Here is a 21,069-nt window from a genome sequence, read left to right on the forward strand (position 1 = left end):
GGTCAGAGTTGGTGGGTCCAGTTCCTGAATCTCTCCCTCCAACTCGGTATTGAGGTGGACAACCTGGGAAACACTACCCAATGGAGTTGGGAGCATTTCAAGCAGGGGAAGAGAAGTCACTCGGGCTGGTTTGGATCCGAGGGCTGCAGTGGAGATTCAGCTGAAGCCACAGGCTCTTCATCAACAATGTACCCAGCAGGGAAGTGGATTGGCCCCTCTTAGAGGATGAATGGCCAGCTGGTCTATCCCCCTTCGTGTGAGAAGACTTATCCTCTGGGTGTCTCCACTTGGACATCTTTTTGGACCTTTCATCCACTTGGTTCTTATCAGTTCGGGAAGCCGAACTGTCTTCGGAAGACTTTTCCTGGGGCCTCCCTCCGTCCTTTTCCTTCTCCTTACTGGAGGTAGTGGAGGCCTCAACCAAGGAGTCTCGGGCCACAGGAGCAGAGGCTTGCTCCCACAGGGCCACCTTCAATTTCAGGACTTGATTTTTGAGAGCCTTGGTGATCATGACCTTGTAATGTGGGAAGGTCTTGACATTTTGGGCCTCCCTCAAGCACAAAACACACCAATCATGGCAATCAGAAGTGGGGATCTTGACACCACATTCGTCACATCGTATATTCAACTGCAGTTGAAAGGGAAAACCGGCAGGCAAATCGTAAGTCAGACAGTCCAAAATCAAGCGATCAGCGACAATCTCAAATCCGAAGCCCAAAGAATGGTCAAAGTCCAGAAAAATGGTCGAAGGTCAAGCCATTAGGTCGATCCAAAAGTGAAACATGCAACTCTAATAGAGTTAAGTTCCTTCCTAGCTGCTATCGCAGTGGACAAAAGGAACTGGAGAAAGAGCTAGAACACTAGGGGATATACAGTGTGTGTGTGTGTGATTGTGTGTATTATACCATCCAAAAAGTTGCAACTGAAGTTCTGCTTAGTGATACTAGAGGTTTCTGAGCTAGCTGAGCAGGCGCAGACATAACTCATTCATGTGATTTGCAAAGACCACAAAGAAGAAATGAACTCTGTTTCTGTCATTGTTACTGAAGCCATACTGCTGACATTTTTTTTTACATCAGCAGTTTCATGATCAGCAATCATATAGGCTTCATGAACCCTGGATGAAAGATTGAACCCTGATCAGTGCGAGATCACGCCAACTGGATGCCACAGTACCGAGGCCAACCACTTCCACAATCCAGAACAGACCACCGGGAAGGAGCAGTTTTCCCCTGCTCCTTTTGTGGTTGGCTTTGGGTCGTGTTAGCTGGATTTGGAGCAGCTTCCAGGTGATCGGTGGGCATGCGTTATCTGCATGCCACACTCCCCAGATCAACCAGAAGGCAGTGCTTTTTGCATGTCTGTTTTGGGATTCTTTCTCTCTCTCTGTCTTAAAAGAGAATTTTTGAAAAAGAATTCATTTTATTTTAAACCTACGGTGTTAAATCTGAATTTTATGCAAACATACATCTACACTTAAGAGACTTTTCACTAAACTGTGCATGCTGGACTCGGCGCGGCAAGTTATAGTATGCTTTTTTAAATGAGAGTGAGCAACATAAAGTGTTAATCAAGCATTATAGCTATAACAAGATAGGCCAAGTATTATTGTGGGAAATTATGAATATGGATATGAGCTGAACAAGGTGGAGAAACACGGTTCTGTCCAGAAATTACTGATCTATAGCTCACAAAGATGGCTTTATTTTATCTTTGGTTCATAAGAGGCCAAGAATATAAGGAAGATATCACAGGTCGAAAAACAGACAGTTACCTTCAAACCTTACAATTTATCTAGTTTTTGGAAGGACTACTAGTTAGACAACCTTCTCTCATGATTGTTTTCTAAGAGGTAGGTGAGATACAGAATAATTTCAACCTTAGACATTAAAGGCCTCTTCCTAGTACTGGTACCTAGTAATAATCTGTTGCTTGTGGAGTTGCTGCTGGAGACGATCTGCAAAATTCAGCTGGCTCAGCATGCAGCCAGCTATAAGTCAGTGTCATCATTTTACGGTATGCACTCTGGCCACTTAATTAGCTCCCAGATTGTTTTCAGACTTAATTCAAGGTGTTGGCTTTGATCTTTAAGAACTAAATTATCTATGTCTAAGTCCTGATTTTTAATTTATATTACTTAATACAATAGGCCTTCCACATCCACAGATTCAACCATCAACAGCTTGAAAATATTGATTTAAAAATATAAATTCCTAAAGCCTTGATTTTGCCATCTTATATAAGGGACATCATTTTATTACGCCATTGTTTTTAATCGGTCTTGAGCATCCATGGATTTTGGTATCCACAGGGAACTAAACTCCAACAGATACCAAAGGCATACTTCTCATTCCATTCTTTGGTCATGAAGGGTTTGTAGAGTAGTTAACAATTGATACAATCATTTTTCACATTAAAAAAATGGGTGGAAAGAGAACATTAAGATGTGCAGCTAGATAGTGAATTCCAACAGCATCTGAAGGGCTCAGGCAGCTACAAATATCTTTATTTGATGAAGTCAATACCATTAAAATTATCATATGACAGGCTACTACCACCAAATAACTCCTGCTTTGCACTACCATATGCCTTGGCTCACCTCAAGTACTGGGGAAACTCAGAAATAACCTTCAAATATACCACCGTTTCTTACCAGTGAACATGGAAGAAAAGACTGGAAGTAGTTACTTCAAAACTGGCAAGATATGATCTGTAACACAGAATTCTTTCTCCCATATGGTTCTGCTCTGAAAGTAAAGATCAGTCCTACTCCACATTTTAGGAATTTTAGGTTATCATCAGTTTAGAGCAGAGCTTTCCTACTAATGACCCAAGAACTGTCAAATGCCCTCCTCTATATAATCTACTTGTTTCCTTATAGAAATTGCTTACATTTAACTTTGGGTGGTTGCAAGATTTTATTTGTTCTTATATATTCCAACTTAGGTTTTTTGTATACATTGGTTTGATTTATGTGGGGGATCCATTCCGGAACCCACCCACCCCCCGCGTAAGGCAAATAACGCATATGCTTGAGCCACATTGAATATAATGGGGTTCGGGCGCACACACCATTCATTCTATTGCAGCACAGCCTCAGTGTAAGCTGAAAGCTGTGTATAGTGCACCCGCATATGGTGCAGATGCACTGTATATACATTAAAAAGCAGTGTAGAAATTACAGACGCAAAACACAACCCCATTACTTCCTTCCCTATGTTACTCAAGTGATGTAACACTAGGATAGCTACTATAAAAAAATAGGGGAGGGAAATGTGAGGTAAAGAACTGAAAGATAAAATAAGTGTGTGGTTCTGTTTGAAGATCAGTTTCCCTCTCTCTGCAACTGCAATTGATCTGTAAACTGTCACACATCTTCCATACACATTTATTACCCTTCATGATACCACAGAACAGCATGTTAAGTGGCAGGTTCATGCAATTACTGGTACACAATGTCTCCTTTTTTTCAGGAAACGAGAGTTTTCAGACTATGCAGTCTCCCAAGGGTGAGAGTTAAAAAATGGGGAAGATAGGCAGCTGGTCCAGGTGCCCAAGGACTGCTTTTGAACACACGACATGTGTGGAGAAAATATTAAAACAAGCCCTACATTCAAACCTATTTGACAACAGCACACTGAATCTAGTATCCAGAATGGGGGCTTCATCAGATACATTATCAACCCTTTTTTTCCAGAGTCAAGAAGCCCTTATTTTGTCTTCTTCCAATTAGACTTTTCTAGATACCATACATACACATACTGTACTAGTTGACGCCAAACTGCACTGTTCATGAGTTAAGAGATTTGTTAACACATCTATCCAAATGTCTGTATTCCAATGCTCCTGGCTCTGGTCTATTTTTATCACCTAGATTTAGAGAATTCTAAAAAATATGACAGCTTGTACAATGCTTTGGAACTGGAGTTTGTCCTAGTCAAGATACTGTCTGCCTTGTTAATTTTGTCCTGTTTTTATTATCAAGATGGTGCCTTCATTTGAGTATAAGACTTACAATTCTAACAACAAATGTTTATGTCATAAGTGTACATCGGAATCATTGGACTTCAGATTTTTAGATAAAGGATGAACTTACCATTTTCTACAAGATCATTTTTCCTCTCCTCTGCATTCTTATTAGAAAGGCACTGTTTTTCACTCATTTGATGCGTAACCTATTAAAAAAAACTATATTCATTTTTTTCCTTTACAGTACTATAAATTAATTCAAGTAGAGAAGCAGCAGGCTTCTTGTGATGCTGCCAAAGGTATCCTTCAGCCCATGTGGTGGTCATTCTCCACTAGCTAATTCTGAGACTTGCTCCATTCAAGAGAGCTGTAACTGCTGCCTCTATACTGCTGTGAAAAGGGTAGTCTGCTACCTGGCCCTCTTCTCTTCCCTTCCCTGCATGTATTGGCAGAAAATGAAGGGATTATGAAAGAGAAACAAAGCAATTTTAAGAAGTTTATGTTTTATGCTAGATTTTTAGAAAGACTATTTGGGAAAGGTGTGGGGAACAAGATAGCTCCTCCCAGCTGGTAATTCTAGATACTTACATGCTCAGGGAATAGGTACTATTTTGAGACAGGCTGGGCCTGCTAAGAGCTAGAAAGGCAGCACAGTCACCCATTTCAATAAATGTCAAAGATAAGCAATCCTTTGATGTTTTCAGTACTAATATATAAGCATAACCACAAGATTATATGCAAAAGATCTTCAGCACCTTTGAGACCAGATGTTTGAACAATACTGTCTCCAGGCTCAAGCTACAGGATTACTTTGCAGATTGATATTCCAGTCTAACATGGCTGTTTCTGTTTCTGAATATTAGTTATGTCAGCACTAGAAACTGATATTGCTTCCTTATATGGGTCTTCTTTAAATATATGCCGTAGTTTACATTTGAAACAATTTCAAAAGTTCTTAAACAACTCACAAGTTAATAAAATAATGGTTTAGAAGACTTACTAAAGAGTGTGAAGAAGTTTCCATGTTTTCTGGCAATGACACTTGTGACACCAACTTTCCTGTCTCAGGACCAGAACTAAAAATAAAAAATAAAGCATTCATATTTATAAAACATATACCATCTATTTATGTACCATTTCTTTAAGTACTGTATGCTAAATGCTCTGCAGCCACCATATTTCTCATCTTAATTTTTTTCACAGCTTTCATTTTTAAAGTAATATAGACCATTTTTCAAATTGCACAGAAAAACTATTTCATATGCTTGAAATCTTTTTACTGGATCTTGCTTCTGAGTACATGTTACACAGAATTCAGCTATGTTTTGTATGCTTGGTGGGCAAACATCTAAACTAGAAAAAAATGTATTTGCATGCTAACTTTCACATATGTGTAGACAACAGTATAGGTCAGATACAGCATTTAGGGTTGAAAAAGCTCAATATACATGTCCTCACATCTATATATTTAGATTGTAAGCCTGAGGGCAGGGAACCGTCTAATTAAAATGATAACTGACTGCCACTCTGAGAGCCTTTAGTGCTGAAGGGCAGGGTATAAATACCGCAAATAAATAAATAAATAAATAATATATATATAATTCCCTGGCAGGGAATCTCAATGAATACAGTGGAACATATTGAGCAAATATATATATATATATATATATATATATATATATATATATATATATATATCATTACCTTAACTGCACAAGCAATTATGTATTGAGCTATTAAGCAATTACAGCTATTAAACAACTACAGCCCAGACTGCATCTTCTGCACCAGAAAAGATTTCATTTGAGAGGTATTTCATACATACTTTTTTGCATGTTCCTTTTCTTTCATAACAGGTTGGAAGGTTCGCCAGCAGTGCTGATGATACATTTGATAGCGAATTTTTAGAAGCTGCATTTCAGCTTTTATGGCTCTCTGCCATATTTCCTTGCAGCAGTCTGGCAAATGATCACTTATTTCCTGCGAAAGATGCATCAACCTTTCAACAGAAATATTATTTAATATAAACATTGTTTTTTAAAGGCTATCTTAATAAAGACAGGAAAGAACCTATCTCCTTAACTAAGGAAATAAGTTATGGTCCCCATCATTAAATGCAATTTTTTTCTATATATATATATTCATTTTGACATAACAATAAAACAATAACACTACCAAAAATAAGACAAACAATAAAGTGGCTACTAACCTCTACTCTTTGGCTATTCATAATAATTTCATGTCATTTTGCTTAAAAACTGATAATTTAAATCACATTCTCTATTTTATCCATATTGTACTCTTAATAACTTTGTATTATTTAACAAATTATTGGTTTTTGATACTTGTCAAGATCCTCATTTCAGCCTGATAAGTTTATTGATATATTCTTATTTTAAAGCTTATGTTGCCATAACTCCCCATTTTAAGTAATCAATTATGTTTGCCCAATCTTTCCTGAATTCCTGAACTGATCCATTTCTGAAATGAGTCAATTTATCAATTTCTATGAAGACATACAATTTCTATATCCATTCTGACATTATTGAATTTGTTTGTCCTTTCATTTTTATTTATTCATTGATCTATCATAGATTAATCCAGCTGCTGTGACCGTATAAAAGATTATTTTATCATGGTTTTTTTCCCTTGAGGTCATTATCTATTATTTCTAGGGGATACATTTTAGGGTCTTTCTTAAGATCTCTGATATTAGCTTTTGTATCTGGGTGCATTAAATGCATTATTAGGAATATTAACATTCAGTTAAAGGACATTCCTATACCCCAAATTAGTCTTCAAATTTAAGTACTCTAACCAACAGTTCTAGTTTTGCTAATGGTCACAAGTTTAGACTCAGAGCAGACCACCATAAGCAATTCATTAAATGCTTCTGCTCATTGAAGGGAGTGGGGAAACAATTTGCTGTTCAGCCTCCAGTACATCCCATATTATCTGATACCTCCAATCTTGTGAAGCTGAAAGCAGTGTAAAGAGGCAAAACCGACCTTCTCTGTCTCTTCCATCACATAAACTCTGGATAAAACCAATGCATCTTTTAAGATCTCAAAACAAATTTCAGCTATTTAGTTGAGAACATCTGTCATACCTGTTTGGGATTTCATTTAAATCTTTGCTTGTGCTGTTTTCACATTCCAAAGGATCCTGGAAAGATAAGATTTTAGGAAGTTTGAGCTGCAAACCTAATGTAGTCAGCCATTGGAATGCAGATTAAACTGACAAGCTGTGTAAGACATCCAAATGCTCCAAATACGGACAGGTTGCTTACCTGTACTTATTTCTTCGAGTGGTCCATCTGTGAATTCACACAAATGGGTTATTTTGTGCCTGCACAGTAAAGCTCAGAAAGTTCTGGAATCATTGGGCAAAACTTTGTTTGCAACTTTTTGACAGTAGTTCCACCTATCCTCTTATAAACCCCCAGCAGTCCCATTCTTTTCCAGTTCCATAAAATACGGTGCATGGCAGCAATAGAAAAGACTAAGTGAGCAGGAAATGACTGAGGGGAGGATGGGCATGATTTGTGTGAATTCACACATGACCACTTGAAGAAATACAGTTACAAGAAAGCAACCTGTCCTTCTTCTTTGTGGGCTCTATGAATCACACAAATGGGTTAGACTGACAAGCTTCAGTCAGTGGAGGAGGGCGTGTCATGATACCAATTGTAAATTCAAACCAGTTGTATTTGTGAACAACCATAAAAACCTTTAAATTCTAAAAGGAGCATTTGTTTATAAGGTTCAAATAAATTGTATTTATTAACAACAATACACTTCAAACTTAGTAAAGTGCATCTGATTGACACTTCATGAGCATGAAGCATATAACAATAAACTTTTAAATTTGAAAAAGTGCACTTGTTTGTCATTTGTTTGGATTCCAAGCATATAGCACAAGCAATAAATCAAACTTCAGCATAACCCAGAAAGTAACACTGCCCTCCCAAAGGCTGTGTCCTGCCTGGCCCTGCTGAGTTGGTCTGCCAATTCATCTCCTCCCTGGGGAGGTGGACGGCTTGTAGGAGAATCTTTCTTGGAATCCACCAGTCCCAGATATGAAGGGTGATCTCGAGAAGCGTCTGAGACTTTGTTCCTCCTTGCTTGTTCAGGTAGTACATGACAGTGGTGCTGTCTGTCAAGAGAAGCACTACCTTATCCAAGAGAAAAGTCTCAAAGGCTCGGGGAGCTTTCTGTACCGTAAGCATCTCAAGTACACTGATGTGAAGTTGTGTCTCTGATGGAGACCATTTGTCTTTGATCATGAAGTCCAAAGTGTGGGTACCCCATGCATCCATGGATGCATCTGTTATCAGAGTGATTTGAGGCAAAGGAGGCAGAAAGGCCATCCGGATTAATACATTGTCAGGTTTGAGCCACCAGCATAAAGATCTGGCCATGGGTCTTGGTATCGTGAGCCGCTTGGTGGGAGGATCCTCCATGGGACTGAAGATGGAGAGGAACCAAAACTGAAATGGTCTGAGATGGAGCCTTACCCATGGGTGACATAAGTTGTCAAGGCTATGTGTCCCAAAGCTACTTGCACGCTGTAGGCTCTGATCCACCTGTGCCAGACAGTTGCAAACAGCCTCAGAGAGAGCTTGAAATCTGTCTAATGGCAGGTAGGGCATCAAGTTATCAGAGTCAAGGATCGTCCCGATGAACCTGACCTGCCTTGATGGGGTCAGTTTGGTTTCTCTCTGTTGGTAGAGATGAAGAGACGCCAGGAGAGACAAAGTCCTTGATGTGTGCTGGCCAAATGGCTGTAATAAAGTTATTATTATTATTATAAAGTCCTTGATGAGTCATTCTTGGGATGGAGTGACAAAGGGCCAGTTGTTTAAATGCAGAAAGACTGTAATGTTGTGCTGGTGGAAGTAGGCTACAACCAGGGCCAAACATCTGGTGAAGACCCTCGGTGCTGTGGGAAGGGAAGCACCCTGTACTGTAACATCTCGGCCCCGATGGCAAGGGCGAGGAACCTCCTGTGATACCTTCAGATTCCAATTTGAAAATAGGTGTCTTTGAGATGAACGTCATGAACCAATGGCCTCTCTGTAAAAGTGGCATAACAGAGGCAAGAGTTGCCATATGAAAATGGCGGTAAATAATAAAGTCATTTAAATCGCACGTCCAAAATGGGCCAGAGTCCCAAGTCGTTTTTAGGGATAGTGAATAGCAGGAGAAAAAACAATAGTGGGATCGAGCAGGATCTACAGATTTGATCATGCCCTTTTGCAAGAGAGTGCACACTTTCTTGAGTAGGGTGTCTGAGGGGATGGTGAAACATATAGTTCCAGTGATTGGCAGCTCTTCGAACTTGAGGGCACAGCCCCTGCAGATGACATCCAAGACCCACAAGTCAGAAGTGACTGAGGTTCAGGCATTAAGGAAGGGCCCCAGTCTAGCCCCAAAGGGGGTCAAAAAGAAATGTGCCTCTCCATTTCACAATCTCCTCTTGCCTTGGTCAGCCTCCTTCTTGCGGCAGCCTTGTTGGTACTGAGGCTGTTGGTGACAGCCAGAAGAAGAAGGAGAGTGAGAGGGCTGGCGCTGCTTATGCTGATCCTTTGTTGGTATTGGGGGGGAGGGGGTGCACCAAGGGCACTGGCCTCCATAGCAATGGTGAGGAGATTGAAATGACGCCGAGGACATACCGTTTGCCGCTGCCTTCATACGGTATCAAAAATTAAGCTTCTCATTCGTCTTTTTATTAAGGAGACTGGAATCATTGAAAGGCATGTTCTTGATAGGAGATTGGGCCTGGGGATTCAGGTCTGACGATCGTAGCCAAGCGGGTGTCCGAAGGGCTGTGGAGTCAGAGAGAATTTTGGAAGCACAATCCATGGAGTGGCATGCCGAGCATATTTGTTGTCCACCTAGACAGTGGGTCTTAGATTGAATGGCCAGGGATAGGGTTTTCTTGTCATCCAGCATATCACTCAATAGTGGTTCTAAGTGCTCCATAAGGTGCTAGACATATACCCCCATTCATGCTGTGTAATTGGCCTTCTTGAGGTCCAATACAGCTGAGGCACAGGACATCATAGGTGCATTACAGACCGTCTGAAAGCGGCAGTCTGCCGGCGGCGCCGGTTGCTCCACGAGGGAGCCGCAGCTTCCGTACCGCGTGGCTCTCTCGCGGAGCAAAAAGAAGCCCGAAAATGGCGCTTCTTTCTGCGCCCTGGAAGTGGCGCAGCAAGTGCCCAATGGCGCACTCACGGCGTCACTTCCGCTGAGCGACGTGCAGACACTATGCGTCTGCTATGTCCAAATGGCAGCACCCGTGTGGAACGGGCACCGCCATTTTGTACGTACCCAGTACGTACTAGGGTTAGGGGTGTATGTAAAGCACGCCCTTTCCTAACCCTAGGACATCCTGGGGATGTACTTTACGCCCGTCTGGAATGGGCCTTAGCTAGTCCATCGATCTTCTCACTCCTTGTTGGTAGGGAAGGAAGAAGGTCTAGAGATGAAGGACAGCTGAGACTCTTCCACAATAGTGGAATTCAGCTTTGGATGTTGAAACAGCCAAATAGGAGCCGAAGCAGAGTTGTGATATAAATTCCTCAATGAAGGAAGATAGCCAATGGAAGGGGGAGTTGGTACCTTTCCATGTACTCTCTGCTTGATCGAGTCCACCATGCTGTCATTGGTATGGGTGACCTCTATTTCAAGGGCATTAGCCAACCAGACTATTCGATCAATGCAAGTCCTCATATCCAAGGGAGAGGCAGTGTCCATCTCGACCAGGTGTTGTGGTGTCAGTGATTTCTGCACATCCAAGTCAGTTGTTGGGGAGCATCCAGAGAGTCCTTGGGGATCCTTGGCAGAGGTGTATCATAGAGAGACCTATGGCGTGGAGGAACTGGTGGTCAAGTCGGGGTGGAGGCTCTGATAACTTGAGCTTTGGTTACAACCTGAGATGCTGGAGTTGGAAGTCTGGGATGTCGGAGGTTGCAGTGGAGCTAGTCAGCATAGACAGGCAAGAGGTATTGGCCACTGTCGTAATCAAAGACCAGGTCTGGATAGTGGTGAAGGAGATCCTCTTAAAGAGGATTCAATGTCCACATTAGCGATCTCATCGGCTTCAGCCCCAAAGGTGGCCCAGTCCCACTGAGGAGGTAGGCCGAGGGTTCGAGCCTGGGGCTCCCGACTATGATGTGGCTAGTTGGGTTCGGAATCTCCCCTCCGATTCAGTGTCAATGTTGAGGTGGATGATCTGAGAGGTGTTACCCGATGGAATTGGGTGCGTCTCAACCCTTAGAATGGCCAATGTCAAGGTTGACAATTTAGGATCAGAGCCAAGGGCTGCGGAGAGAGTTTTGGCTGAAGCCAACACCTCTTTACTACCCAATTTGCTGAGGGGAGAAGTAGAGCGGGCTCTTTTTGAAGCTGAATAATTCATCGATTTATCCCCTTTAGGGTGAGAAGACTTATCAGAATGCTTCCATTTGGAAGTCTTTTTGGATTCCTCGCTCCTTATCTGACTGAGACGTCCTTCTATCTTTAGAAGACTTTTCTCTGGGTCTCCCCTTTTCCTTTTCCTTACCGGAGCCTTCGTAGGTTGGAGCAGAGGTTGGTCTGCAAGATTCTTCCCAAAGAGCCACCTTGAGGTCCCGATTTTTGAGGGCCTGCATAGTCATAGACTTGCAAGGAGGGCAAGACTGGACATTATGATCCTCCCCCAAACACAAAACACACAGATCATGGTGATCTGAAGTGAGGATTTTCATGTCACATTTGCCACAGTGCTTAAAAGAGGTCATTCTCAACCGGAGTTGAAGTCACAAATCTAAAGACAAAACTGTAGTCAGATGGTCCGAGGTCAAGCGATTGGTAAATATATGCAGACCTAAATCCAAAAGAGTGGTCAAAAACAATCTGTTAGGACAAAATCAAAAGTACTGAGTACAAACGATTCCGATTGTGAAGTTCCTTCAAGTTGCTATCATGGTGGACAAAAGGAAGTGGAGAAGAATGGGACTGCTAGGGGGTTTACAAGAGGGTGGGTGGAGCTACTGCCAAAAAAAGTTTTGCCCAGTGATTCCAGGTTTCTGAGCTTTACTCCACAGGTGCAGAACAACCCATTTGTGTGATCTTCAGAAACCAGGAAGAAGAAATATCTTTATTTAACCTTTCTTCAGACCAATGTATATCCAGACCAATGTATATCCAAATAATCTCAGAAGTGAGCAGAGAAAGAAAATGCAGCATACTATGATTTTCAGGTGAAAATGTTAGAAAAATCACACCAAAGCCCTCTTAAATTAGTGTAAACATATAAAAACCTCATCTCCAACCAGCAACCTAAAATACCTTATTTTCCCTCAGTTCCACCTTCAAAATGGCAACATGAAGTCAACCAATGGCTCTTGGACGCACTATTTTGAAGGAAAAAGGGAAGGTGGCACATGGAATGGAAAACTGGTCCACAGTTCCTGTGCAGTCCACACCTTCAATATCTGTATCAAAACTTACAAACTAAAATGGGGGGAGAAAACTTGCCATGTAACAGTCAGATTAATCACATCGTATAGAACCCATTGATTTGGAAATTACAAATTGGTGATCTTTCATATTCATGGGGGAAAACACAAGCAAGAATTTGCATGTGTGTTGCACAGCAATCCTTCCAGGATGTGAGTAGTTGTAATAAAAGGTTGTAATGTTTCATCATTACAGGGAAAAACTTTACATGTAGGAAGACTATAGTGTTTAAAGGGCTATTAGTATATGACTTTTCAGTGCTACTTATACTGGAAATTTAAGTAAACTTATCTTGTTTCTCACCATGAACAGAAGCCACCACAATCAAGACCACAAATGAAGAGAGAAATAGCCAATTGTTCTGAACAAACGTAATTGTGATTTCTTCAGCCATAACAATCTGGGGTCCTTAACACCAGACAATTATAGCACTATGATTCTACTTTAACTGCCACGGCTGCCTCTTATGGGGGCATCCTAGGCTGTGAATAGTCTGTTCAGAGGCACCGGAGGAGGAAGGATCCTCTGGCTGAGGTTTCCAAAGGCTTCTCCCTAAACAGCCAATCCCAGGATTTCATAGGAGGGTTGCCATGGAGGTTAAAGTAGAATCACAGTCCTATAACTGTGAAGTGTGAAAGGGGCCCTGGTCTCTCAGAAAATGTCCCATAAACCCAAAAGCAAAGCTTGTCAGAGCTTGGCTTGCAATACAGACATGACAAAGTAAAATCAGTTTTCCTCAGAGCATTCCTTTAAATTCTCACAAAACACACCTTCATTCAGGAGCTTTAAAACAGGGTGATATAGGGCTGAAACAGAGAGGCCTGATAAAATGGGCTCTGGCGCGGTTCACACCAGGGCCGCGGCAACCACACGTGCCTAGCCCCAATCTGGGCTGCTGCCGCGGTTTTAAACCAGGCCGACAAAAAAGCGTTCTTTGCAAAAGATGTGGCCTCAGCACAGTTTCCGATTGCTCTCGGGGTGTGCAACATCTAAACGTTATGCCCCCAAACATGGCTGGAAGCTGGTTTAATTGCCCCATCTTTTCTGGGCCATAGAGGAGCTAACAAACTATTTAAACTATGGAATAGTGACTGACTAAAAATTAGTTTTCCAACGTGTATGTGTGTGTATTCTTGTTCATTTGATGATTCCTTTGGCTATTTTTGTATTTTTCTTTTTGTATGTATGTTTTTAAAGTTTTTTTTAAAAAATTAACTCTTTATACCATCTGAACCGAAACTGAATGTAGACATTTGGGTGCCATTTGGCAGACTAAATGTTACATTTGTAAACTGCTGCCTTAAAGAGAAAAACAAGAAACCACTAGATGTGTGGTCTGTAACCTAAGTGTTTAAAAGTAATATCAAGTAGCAAGTTAGGCCTTCTACATCAAACCCAACACTCCAATTCTACCTCTGACATAAAAGTAGCTAACTAACCCAACAGCATGAGATTTCAGTATCTGCAGCTGTATAAAGGGCTCTGTAAAACATGTACTGTAATTACCTGCTTTCCTTTTTAATAGCTAATATAAGTATTTTTATAAACATTTTTAAGATACCTTGGGCCGGACAAATCACTAGCACACAGCCTGCCTGTCAATACTTCTCCATTTACCTATTAATACAAGCACTGTATTAATAGTGCACTGTAATGAGGCACTGTATCCAAAACTGCCCATTTGCAAGAACAGAAACTACTGAAGGATTAAAGGATCTTCAAGAGCAGATAAGGGGGCCATGGGGGGGGGGGGGGGAGAGCAGGAGGAAAATGCCACTGGGCTAATAGAATTTCATTCATGGGACACCAGAAGTAGCCCAGAGAAACAACATTCCATGCATTTGTGGCCACTAGGTACAGTACAACCTTGACCTAGGCCCTTATAAGACGATGGGTTTGACAGCTCCAATCCGGAGTCACTTCTGGTCCAACCATGCGAATTCACGTTAAAATGTGATGTATTATCACACGTGATTGCTTTGTATGGGGAGCAGTTCCGAGCCAGATCCAAAGTCAATCCAAAATGACTCCTGATGTAGGTGAATTTGGTAACAAGCGAATTCACAAAATTTGTTTCCAAACTCATTTTGATTTCAATCCTAATTGCTCTGGTGTGGAAAATCACCCCGATTTCACCCCCTTTGGCCCCCTGCATCCTTCTCCTTCATCCTCCTCCTCCTCCTGCAATCCGATCCTGCCGCCAGTGACCCCCTGCGTCCTGTTCCTGCATCCTCCTCCTCCTCATTCACTCCGATCTCTCTCCCAGTGAACCCGTGTCCTGGTGCTTCATCTTCCTCCTTCATCACCCCGATCCTGCTCCCACTGACCTCCCGCGTCCTGGTGCTAAAGAGGGAGCAAGCGGAGGGAGCTGGGAAGGATGACAACTAAGGAGGGGGCAAACAGAGGAAGCAGGGAAGGATGACAGCGTCCAGAGCCCCACTGAGCATGCACAAGGGTGCCAATTCGAATCGTTGAATCTGTCTGGTGTGGTAATTTATTTTGCACTCGCTCCGCTTTGCCTCAGTAATGACCACAATTTCGTCCTTCACGTGTGATAATTAATCACGTGAATTGCCTTGGATTTGAAGTGACTCTGCTTCCCCCTCACTTTGGAAAGGCTCCAGATTGGAGTTCCAGATCCCTAGAAAATAATTATAATTACAGCTTAGTTCCCAGAAGGTAGAATCCTTCTAATAAAAATCTTGTCAGTGAAAGAGAGAAGAAAGTTTCCCTCTCCCACCTGCAGCCCTCACATCTGCTTGGATAGTTTGGAGCAAGTTTGGAGAGAAGTGGAAGGGAAAGTTCAGCTGTGTGAGAGGAAGGCCATTTGTGGAATGCCAAATTCCACTTGTTGCTCAAACAAAACATTTAGTTAATTTCATAAAGAGCTTGTCAAGGTTACCTCAGTTTGGCGTTTCCATCCATGTTTTGCAGTATCACCAATACAAGAGTGTTCCAAAATGTCAGTAACTGCTATTTGTGAATCAATTGCTTCCACTTTTTCAGACATGCATGACCAATCTGTATTGCAGCCAACACTTCTGTGGGAATCTGTAAGCCACTCATTGGGCCTATGTTTGCTCATCATCGTTATCACTGTGTTTTGTCCCCTGGTCACCATTGAGGCTTTAACATTAGTTGCTCGACTTGTTGTAAAACAAGCTCTAAAATCAGAGGTTGCATCAACAGCTTGGTTCACTGTACTTTGATTTTTATTAACTATATTATTCAAGGATGCTATGCCATTTAACTCTGTGTTAGGAAAATTCTCTTTGCATATTCCATGCAGTTTGCAGGTGCAGATCTCATTAGTATTCAATACAACAGATTGTTCATGAGCACAAGAATCTGAAATATCCGGACCATCACTGTAAGTGTGTACAGGCAATGCAAGTGTTCTTTCTTGATGCAGTACATGTGGATTTCCAATTCTCTGAGAGACATTTGTACTACTGTTATCAGTCTTTTTAAATAATCCTCTATTAGTAGACATTTTATATGTCCATGCTGTGTCTGTAAGAGAATTTACTTTTGTTTTTTCGTCAATTTCACTCTTGCAAATTAAGGATGACTCTGGGCTGTTCTTTTCTCTATAAAGTGAATCTTCACTTTCATCTCTTTCTTGATCATCAGAATTCAGGTAATGGGCTGATGTTCCTTTGCCATCTTGATACGTCTTGGAAAATTCTGGCTTTTCACTGAAACTGCAATAGTTACTAACTGCACTGCAACTTGTATTAGATAATTCATCCTCCAATTTATTAAACTGTGGCTGGCCACCTGTCAATTTATGTTCATTTGGCAACTTCTTATCATTAAAAGTTTCTAAGCTCTCCCTTTGTTGTGCATATGAGGAGCTACAACAAACACATTCTTCTTCTTCAGCACTGTGATATTCTAACTGTGAGTCATCATCTAAGTCACTGCATCTGTAATCATTCTCAATGTCAGTGAGGTTGGGAAGGTCTTCGTGAATAGGAATAGTAAATCCTCCTTCAGTTGCATCTTCTGGTGGAATGGAAATTTTCTGTTGCTCTTTACATAGAGATTCATGTTCTTCATCCACTGATGAGCTCATATTAGTCAGGTTCTCTTTTGTCAAATTCAGTTCTGAGGTACTTAAATAACATGACTGGTCTGAAATGGAGCAGTTGGCCCCAGCTTGATGTTCACTAGAGCTATTGTTAGTCTCACTTTTTTCAGAATGTTCCTGCTTGTAGGCAGCATTAAAGCAGACTGTTGATTTAAACTCATTTTTCTCAACTCTACTTCCTCTTTGCTCCAAGGTCCTAGCATTGGAATGGCCACCTGAAGCAATTCGGCTGACCATACCTTTATTCAGCCTAGATATTTCAGGATTCCTTGATGCCAGTTGATGGGAGCCCAACACAGCTTTTGTATCTGCTTAAAAACAAGAAACATATTCAGGGTAGCTATTTAAAGAGATGGCCTTTCTTTACTGAAAAAGGTACTCACTACTGTATTTGTTCAATTTAAGTAAATAAATTAATACACTGAGGAATAAAAGGAAGTGGACTGGGGGGGTAGGGGGACTGATTATATAGACTGGAAAACTGCAATCATATTACTTATTTTGCTGTAAATGAACATTTCGAATATTGTGTACCATTAGATAGAAAATATCAACCAAATAAAAGGGATTGGAAGCTATAGTTCTCTAAAGACTAATAACATCTGGAGTTTTCAGGAGTACCTAAATTAATTCTTTGGAAGTGAACACTTAGAACCACATATACAACCAGTTTACAACTACAGTAAGACCCCCTTACGTGCAGATTCTTTCTGTGGTTTCACTTACCCATGGTCTGAAAAAATATCATTCCCTTTCTCATCTGCTCTCTGCAAACCATGATGGAACTCATCCACTTCCCAAATGTCCTCTCATTGCTTCTTCACAAGTGGAAGGTCAACTTCTGTTTATGGTCATCTCTAGGTCTCCCAGTGCGATTGTACAGTATGCTTGGGTTGGAGGTTGACCTGCTTGTTGTGAGGAAGCAATTGGGAGCAGACCAATTCCCCAGGCCATCATGGGGGAGAAAGTAAATGTGTGTGTGTGTGGGGGGGGGGGGGGTTACGATAATTATGCAATCCCAAAAATACAGTTTAAAAATTAGGATTCAGTACTGTCTGCAGTTTCAGGAATCCACAGGGGATCATGAAACATATCCTCTAAGAGGGGGTCTTACGGTATATTGCTGTTTTGTCGAAATGCAGAAAGGGTAAAATAGTAAGCAGAGAGTAGAACATTAATTTTATCTGTGAGATGTGTCTTTTCAATGGTAAAAGGAAACATCCTGTCACGGAATGCTCATCATCGTCCTGGTAAACCGAAAGTAAACCCCAAGAGAACCATCACCATGGGAAGCAACAACCCAACAGTCCAAGTTACAACCAAGGAAAAAAAGAGAAACAAATACAGTTGCCCCTCTTTTTTCACAGGGGATCCGTCCCAGACCCCTCCAAAAAAAGCTTCGCTTATATTCAAGCCCCATTGGCTTGAATATGGGCAAATGGCTGTGGATGCACACGCACTCCTTGCACACGTGTCCTATTGTTTCCCCCTGTGTTTGTCCCTTGTGCATAGGCAAGGGATGCAAGTCTCAAGATCACGAGAATGGAGGGAGGACTGTATACCACTCCCAACTGAAACAGAGTAAATTAGACAAAAACTACCAACTATTATCAATGTGGATAAAAGCTAAAGAAACATTAATTACCTTCCTCATCCTTGAGGAAAAATGCTTCCCTCAGTTCTGGATAGGGAAGAGGTTTCTGCCTGCGCTAAGACTACTGTTCCTTTTTCAGCAGTGGAGAGGGAAACATCCTGTCATGGGATGTAGCAAATCTCCCAAGCCAATAGGTGGATGGCCTGGGGCACACTGATTAAATGGACACCACTGTCTGTAGTACACATCTTCTAGATGAAGGCTCTGCAGATTCAAAGGCATCTAATTGGGAATGGTACATAAAAAGTAGGAGAAGCCTATGTTTCAGACTGGTCTACACCTAATCTCTTCAGGGAGGTCAGTGGAGAGAAGCCAGTCATAATGTCAAGGCAACCGCTCCAGACATAATCTGAGAGGCACAATCCACCATACACTGAGGAGAGTGGATGTGTTGAGTAGCTAAAGCTTGTGACTTTTGATAGAAAGACATGGCTGTGTTGCATTGAGCATCTGGGATATTCAGAACAAAAGCCACCATCCTGTCCCAAAGAAAGTTCTGATATTCAGCCATGCAAGCCTGTATTGCCAACCTTAACAGAAAGAGATGCCGAGGAATAAAACCTATGACCAAAAACATCAAGGTGACTGCCTTCCTTATCAACAGGAGCAGACTGAGTCTTCCCAAAAGATCTGGACTGCAATGCTTCCACCACTATGGAATTCAGGGCCAGATGATTGAACTAACAAGCAGCAGCTTCTGGCTGCAACCGGTACAAGTGCTCCAACTTCTTGGATGCTGGGGAGAACGAGGAAGGTTTCTGCCAAGAATGTTTCATAACCTTAAGTAAGGTGGGCAGAAGAGGGACCAAGGCAGTCTGGGAATCTACCATTTGAAAGACAAGATCATTGATTGGAGCCAGGGAAATCTTCACCTCGATACCAAGAGCTTTAGGCATCCGTAAATTATGTCTGAGAAGAGCTTCATGTACTCAGGGGAAGATGAAGGTCTAGAGTCCTCAACTGTGCCAGAAGGAAAAGATTTTATAGGCGAAGGGGAAGCAGGCAAGAAAGAGTCAGAATCATAACCATCAGACTTAGCCCCTGTAGCTGGTAGTCCAGTATCAGAGGCAGAAACTGAAGTGTGTACTGGTTGGGGTACCTGATGCATTGGCAGCAGGTTTGGTATCAGAGCTATCACTGCTGGTGTAACCACTGTTGGGACACTGTGTTTAGGGGGTGATTAGTGGGCCTGTGCCATAATCACAGGCCCACTAATCACCCCCCAAACACTGTCTAGTCCCCCAATGAAAAAGCAGAAAATAATACAGAAAGGGTTATAGGTTTTTTTAAATGGCAGTAGTCAGAAAATAAATCATAAGAGAAAAAAGATACACTCACATGCAATACAGAAAGAATATTATCCTTGAAGAAACAGAAGGAGAAACGGCTCTAGAAATAGATTATTTAGAGCAGAAATAAGAATCAGACTGAGAGCTGTTGGGGATTGCCCCCCTTCCCCTCGTCACAGTTCCTTTAAAGTCTACTTCCTGCTTACCAGAAGGATGAGAAGCAGCAACCCATGAAAGGAAGTTTTCCCTTCCACTGCTGTAAAAAGAATATTTACTGCAAAACCATTACTAACATGAAACTAGAAAGCAGAACAGTATTTCCCAAACTTAGATCTTCAGATTTTATTGAAGTACAACACATATAAAACTACAGGAATAGTGGTTTGGTCTTCTGGAAATTGACATCAATACCCTCCAGGGCCCCAAATTTGGTAACTAATAAAATAACATGTTAAGATGCTTACATCTTTAAATAGAAACCTATTATGTATGGAATAATTGAAATTACACATCATGGTTATTTTGAAGTAAAGGAAGATACAGGGTGCCGAAATCATAGTAAGCACATTTACAACTGAAAATACTAGGCATACATAAATCTTTGAGAACGTCTCCTTACCTTTTACATTTATTATGCTTCTCCCTTCAATGAAATCCATCACCAATTGTTTTTCCACAAATGTGTAGAGATCTTGCATCCCTTCTAAATAAGGGATAGGCAACTGTGGGACACTAGGAGGCTGCATTACCCTCCCCCAGAAGTTCTTGCAAACCAGACTCCTAATGTAAAAAAATATTTTTGCTTCCAATCTCTCTCAATCCTCTCTAGGGGCTGTGGGCAGCATTTTCACAATATTGTTAGGTCTTCTGGGCAAACAGGTTTTTACCTACGGTTTTAAAAAAGGCCTTTCCGGGGTCTATCATAACCATGGGAGGGGGGACGGGACATGGTGAGAATGTCCTCCTAGAGGCGTTGGGGGCTTTTTTCTAACAAAACCAGCCCTGAAAGCATAGGTGGCCCTCCAGCCACATTGTGCTCACCCACTGTGCCCACACAAAAAGAAATGGCTCTGGAACAAAGCAACACCTTCTCATAGAACGGTGAGATGATGAGAGACAAAGATCTGTGAAACCCACTAGCCTAATTTCAAAATAATTAGAATCCTGCGCTAAAGGGCTTTCAACCCACCCATGTGTTTTAGTAGGAGAAGAGAGGAAAGCTTCATTTACTTCAAGACCTTTTTTCTTCCCCTTTTTGTTATATTTCTATGTGTTTTGCATCCCAAGAGGGTCTCACTCTAGTTTGAGAACCTCTGGAAACTGAGGCCTGTTACAGACAGCCAAAATAAAGCTGCTTCGAGTCACTTTGGAAGTATGGTATTTCAATGATGCATGAGTCCTAAAAGTCTGGAAGCTTCACCAAAGCTGCACTCCAGTCCTTAGGATTGGAGCGTGGCTTTGGTGCTGCCTTTGGACTCTTAGGACACATGTATCATTGAAATACCATACCTCCAAAGTGACTCGAAGCAGCTTTATTTTGGCTGTCTGTAACAGGCC

At 41.6% G+C, this 21,069-nt stretch overlaps 1 protein-coding gene across 2 annotated transcripts in view; it reads right to left on the minus strand.

Annotated features, from left to right (window-relative positions):
* Positions 1-20,274, minus strand: part of RBM44 (RNA binding motif protein 44) — a 32,924-nt gene extending 12,650 nt beyond the window's left edge. For both annotated transcript variants that reach the window (XM_042446619.1, XM_042446618.1), the window contains exons 1-6: positions 20,132-20,274; positions 15,379-16,880; positions 7,079-7,134; positions 5,795-5,968; positions 4,970-5,045; positions 4,097-4,175 (exon numbers count right to left, since the gene is read on the minus strand). In XM_042446619.1, the coding sequence (XP_042302553.1) occupies positions 4,097-4,175; positions 4,970-5,045; positions 5,795-5,968; positions 7,079-7,134; positions 15,379-16,880; positions 20,132-20,258 (2,014 nt within the window). In that variant the 5' untranslated portion in view covers positions 20,259-20,274. The remainder of the gene's footprint in view (positions 1-4,096; positions 4,176-4,969; positions 5,046-5,794; positions 5,969-7,078; positions 7,135-15,378; positions 16,881-20,131) is intronic.
* Between the last annotated feature and the right edge of the window lie 795 nt (positions 20,275-21,069).

This window comes from Sceloporus undulatus, chromosome 1, assembly GCF_019175285.1.
Source record: "Sceloporus undulatus isolate JIND9_A2432 ecotype Alabama chromosome 1, SceUnd_v1.1, whole genome shotgun sequence".
Lineage (NCBI taxonomy): Eukaryota > Metazoa > Chordata > Lepidosauria > Squamata > Phrynosomatidae > Sceloporus > Sceloporus undulatus.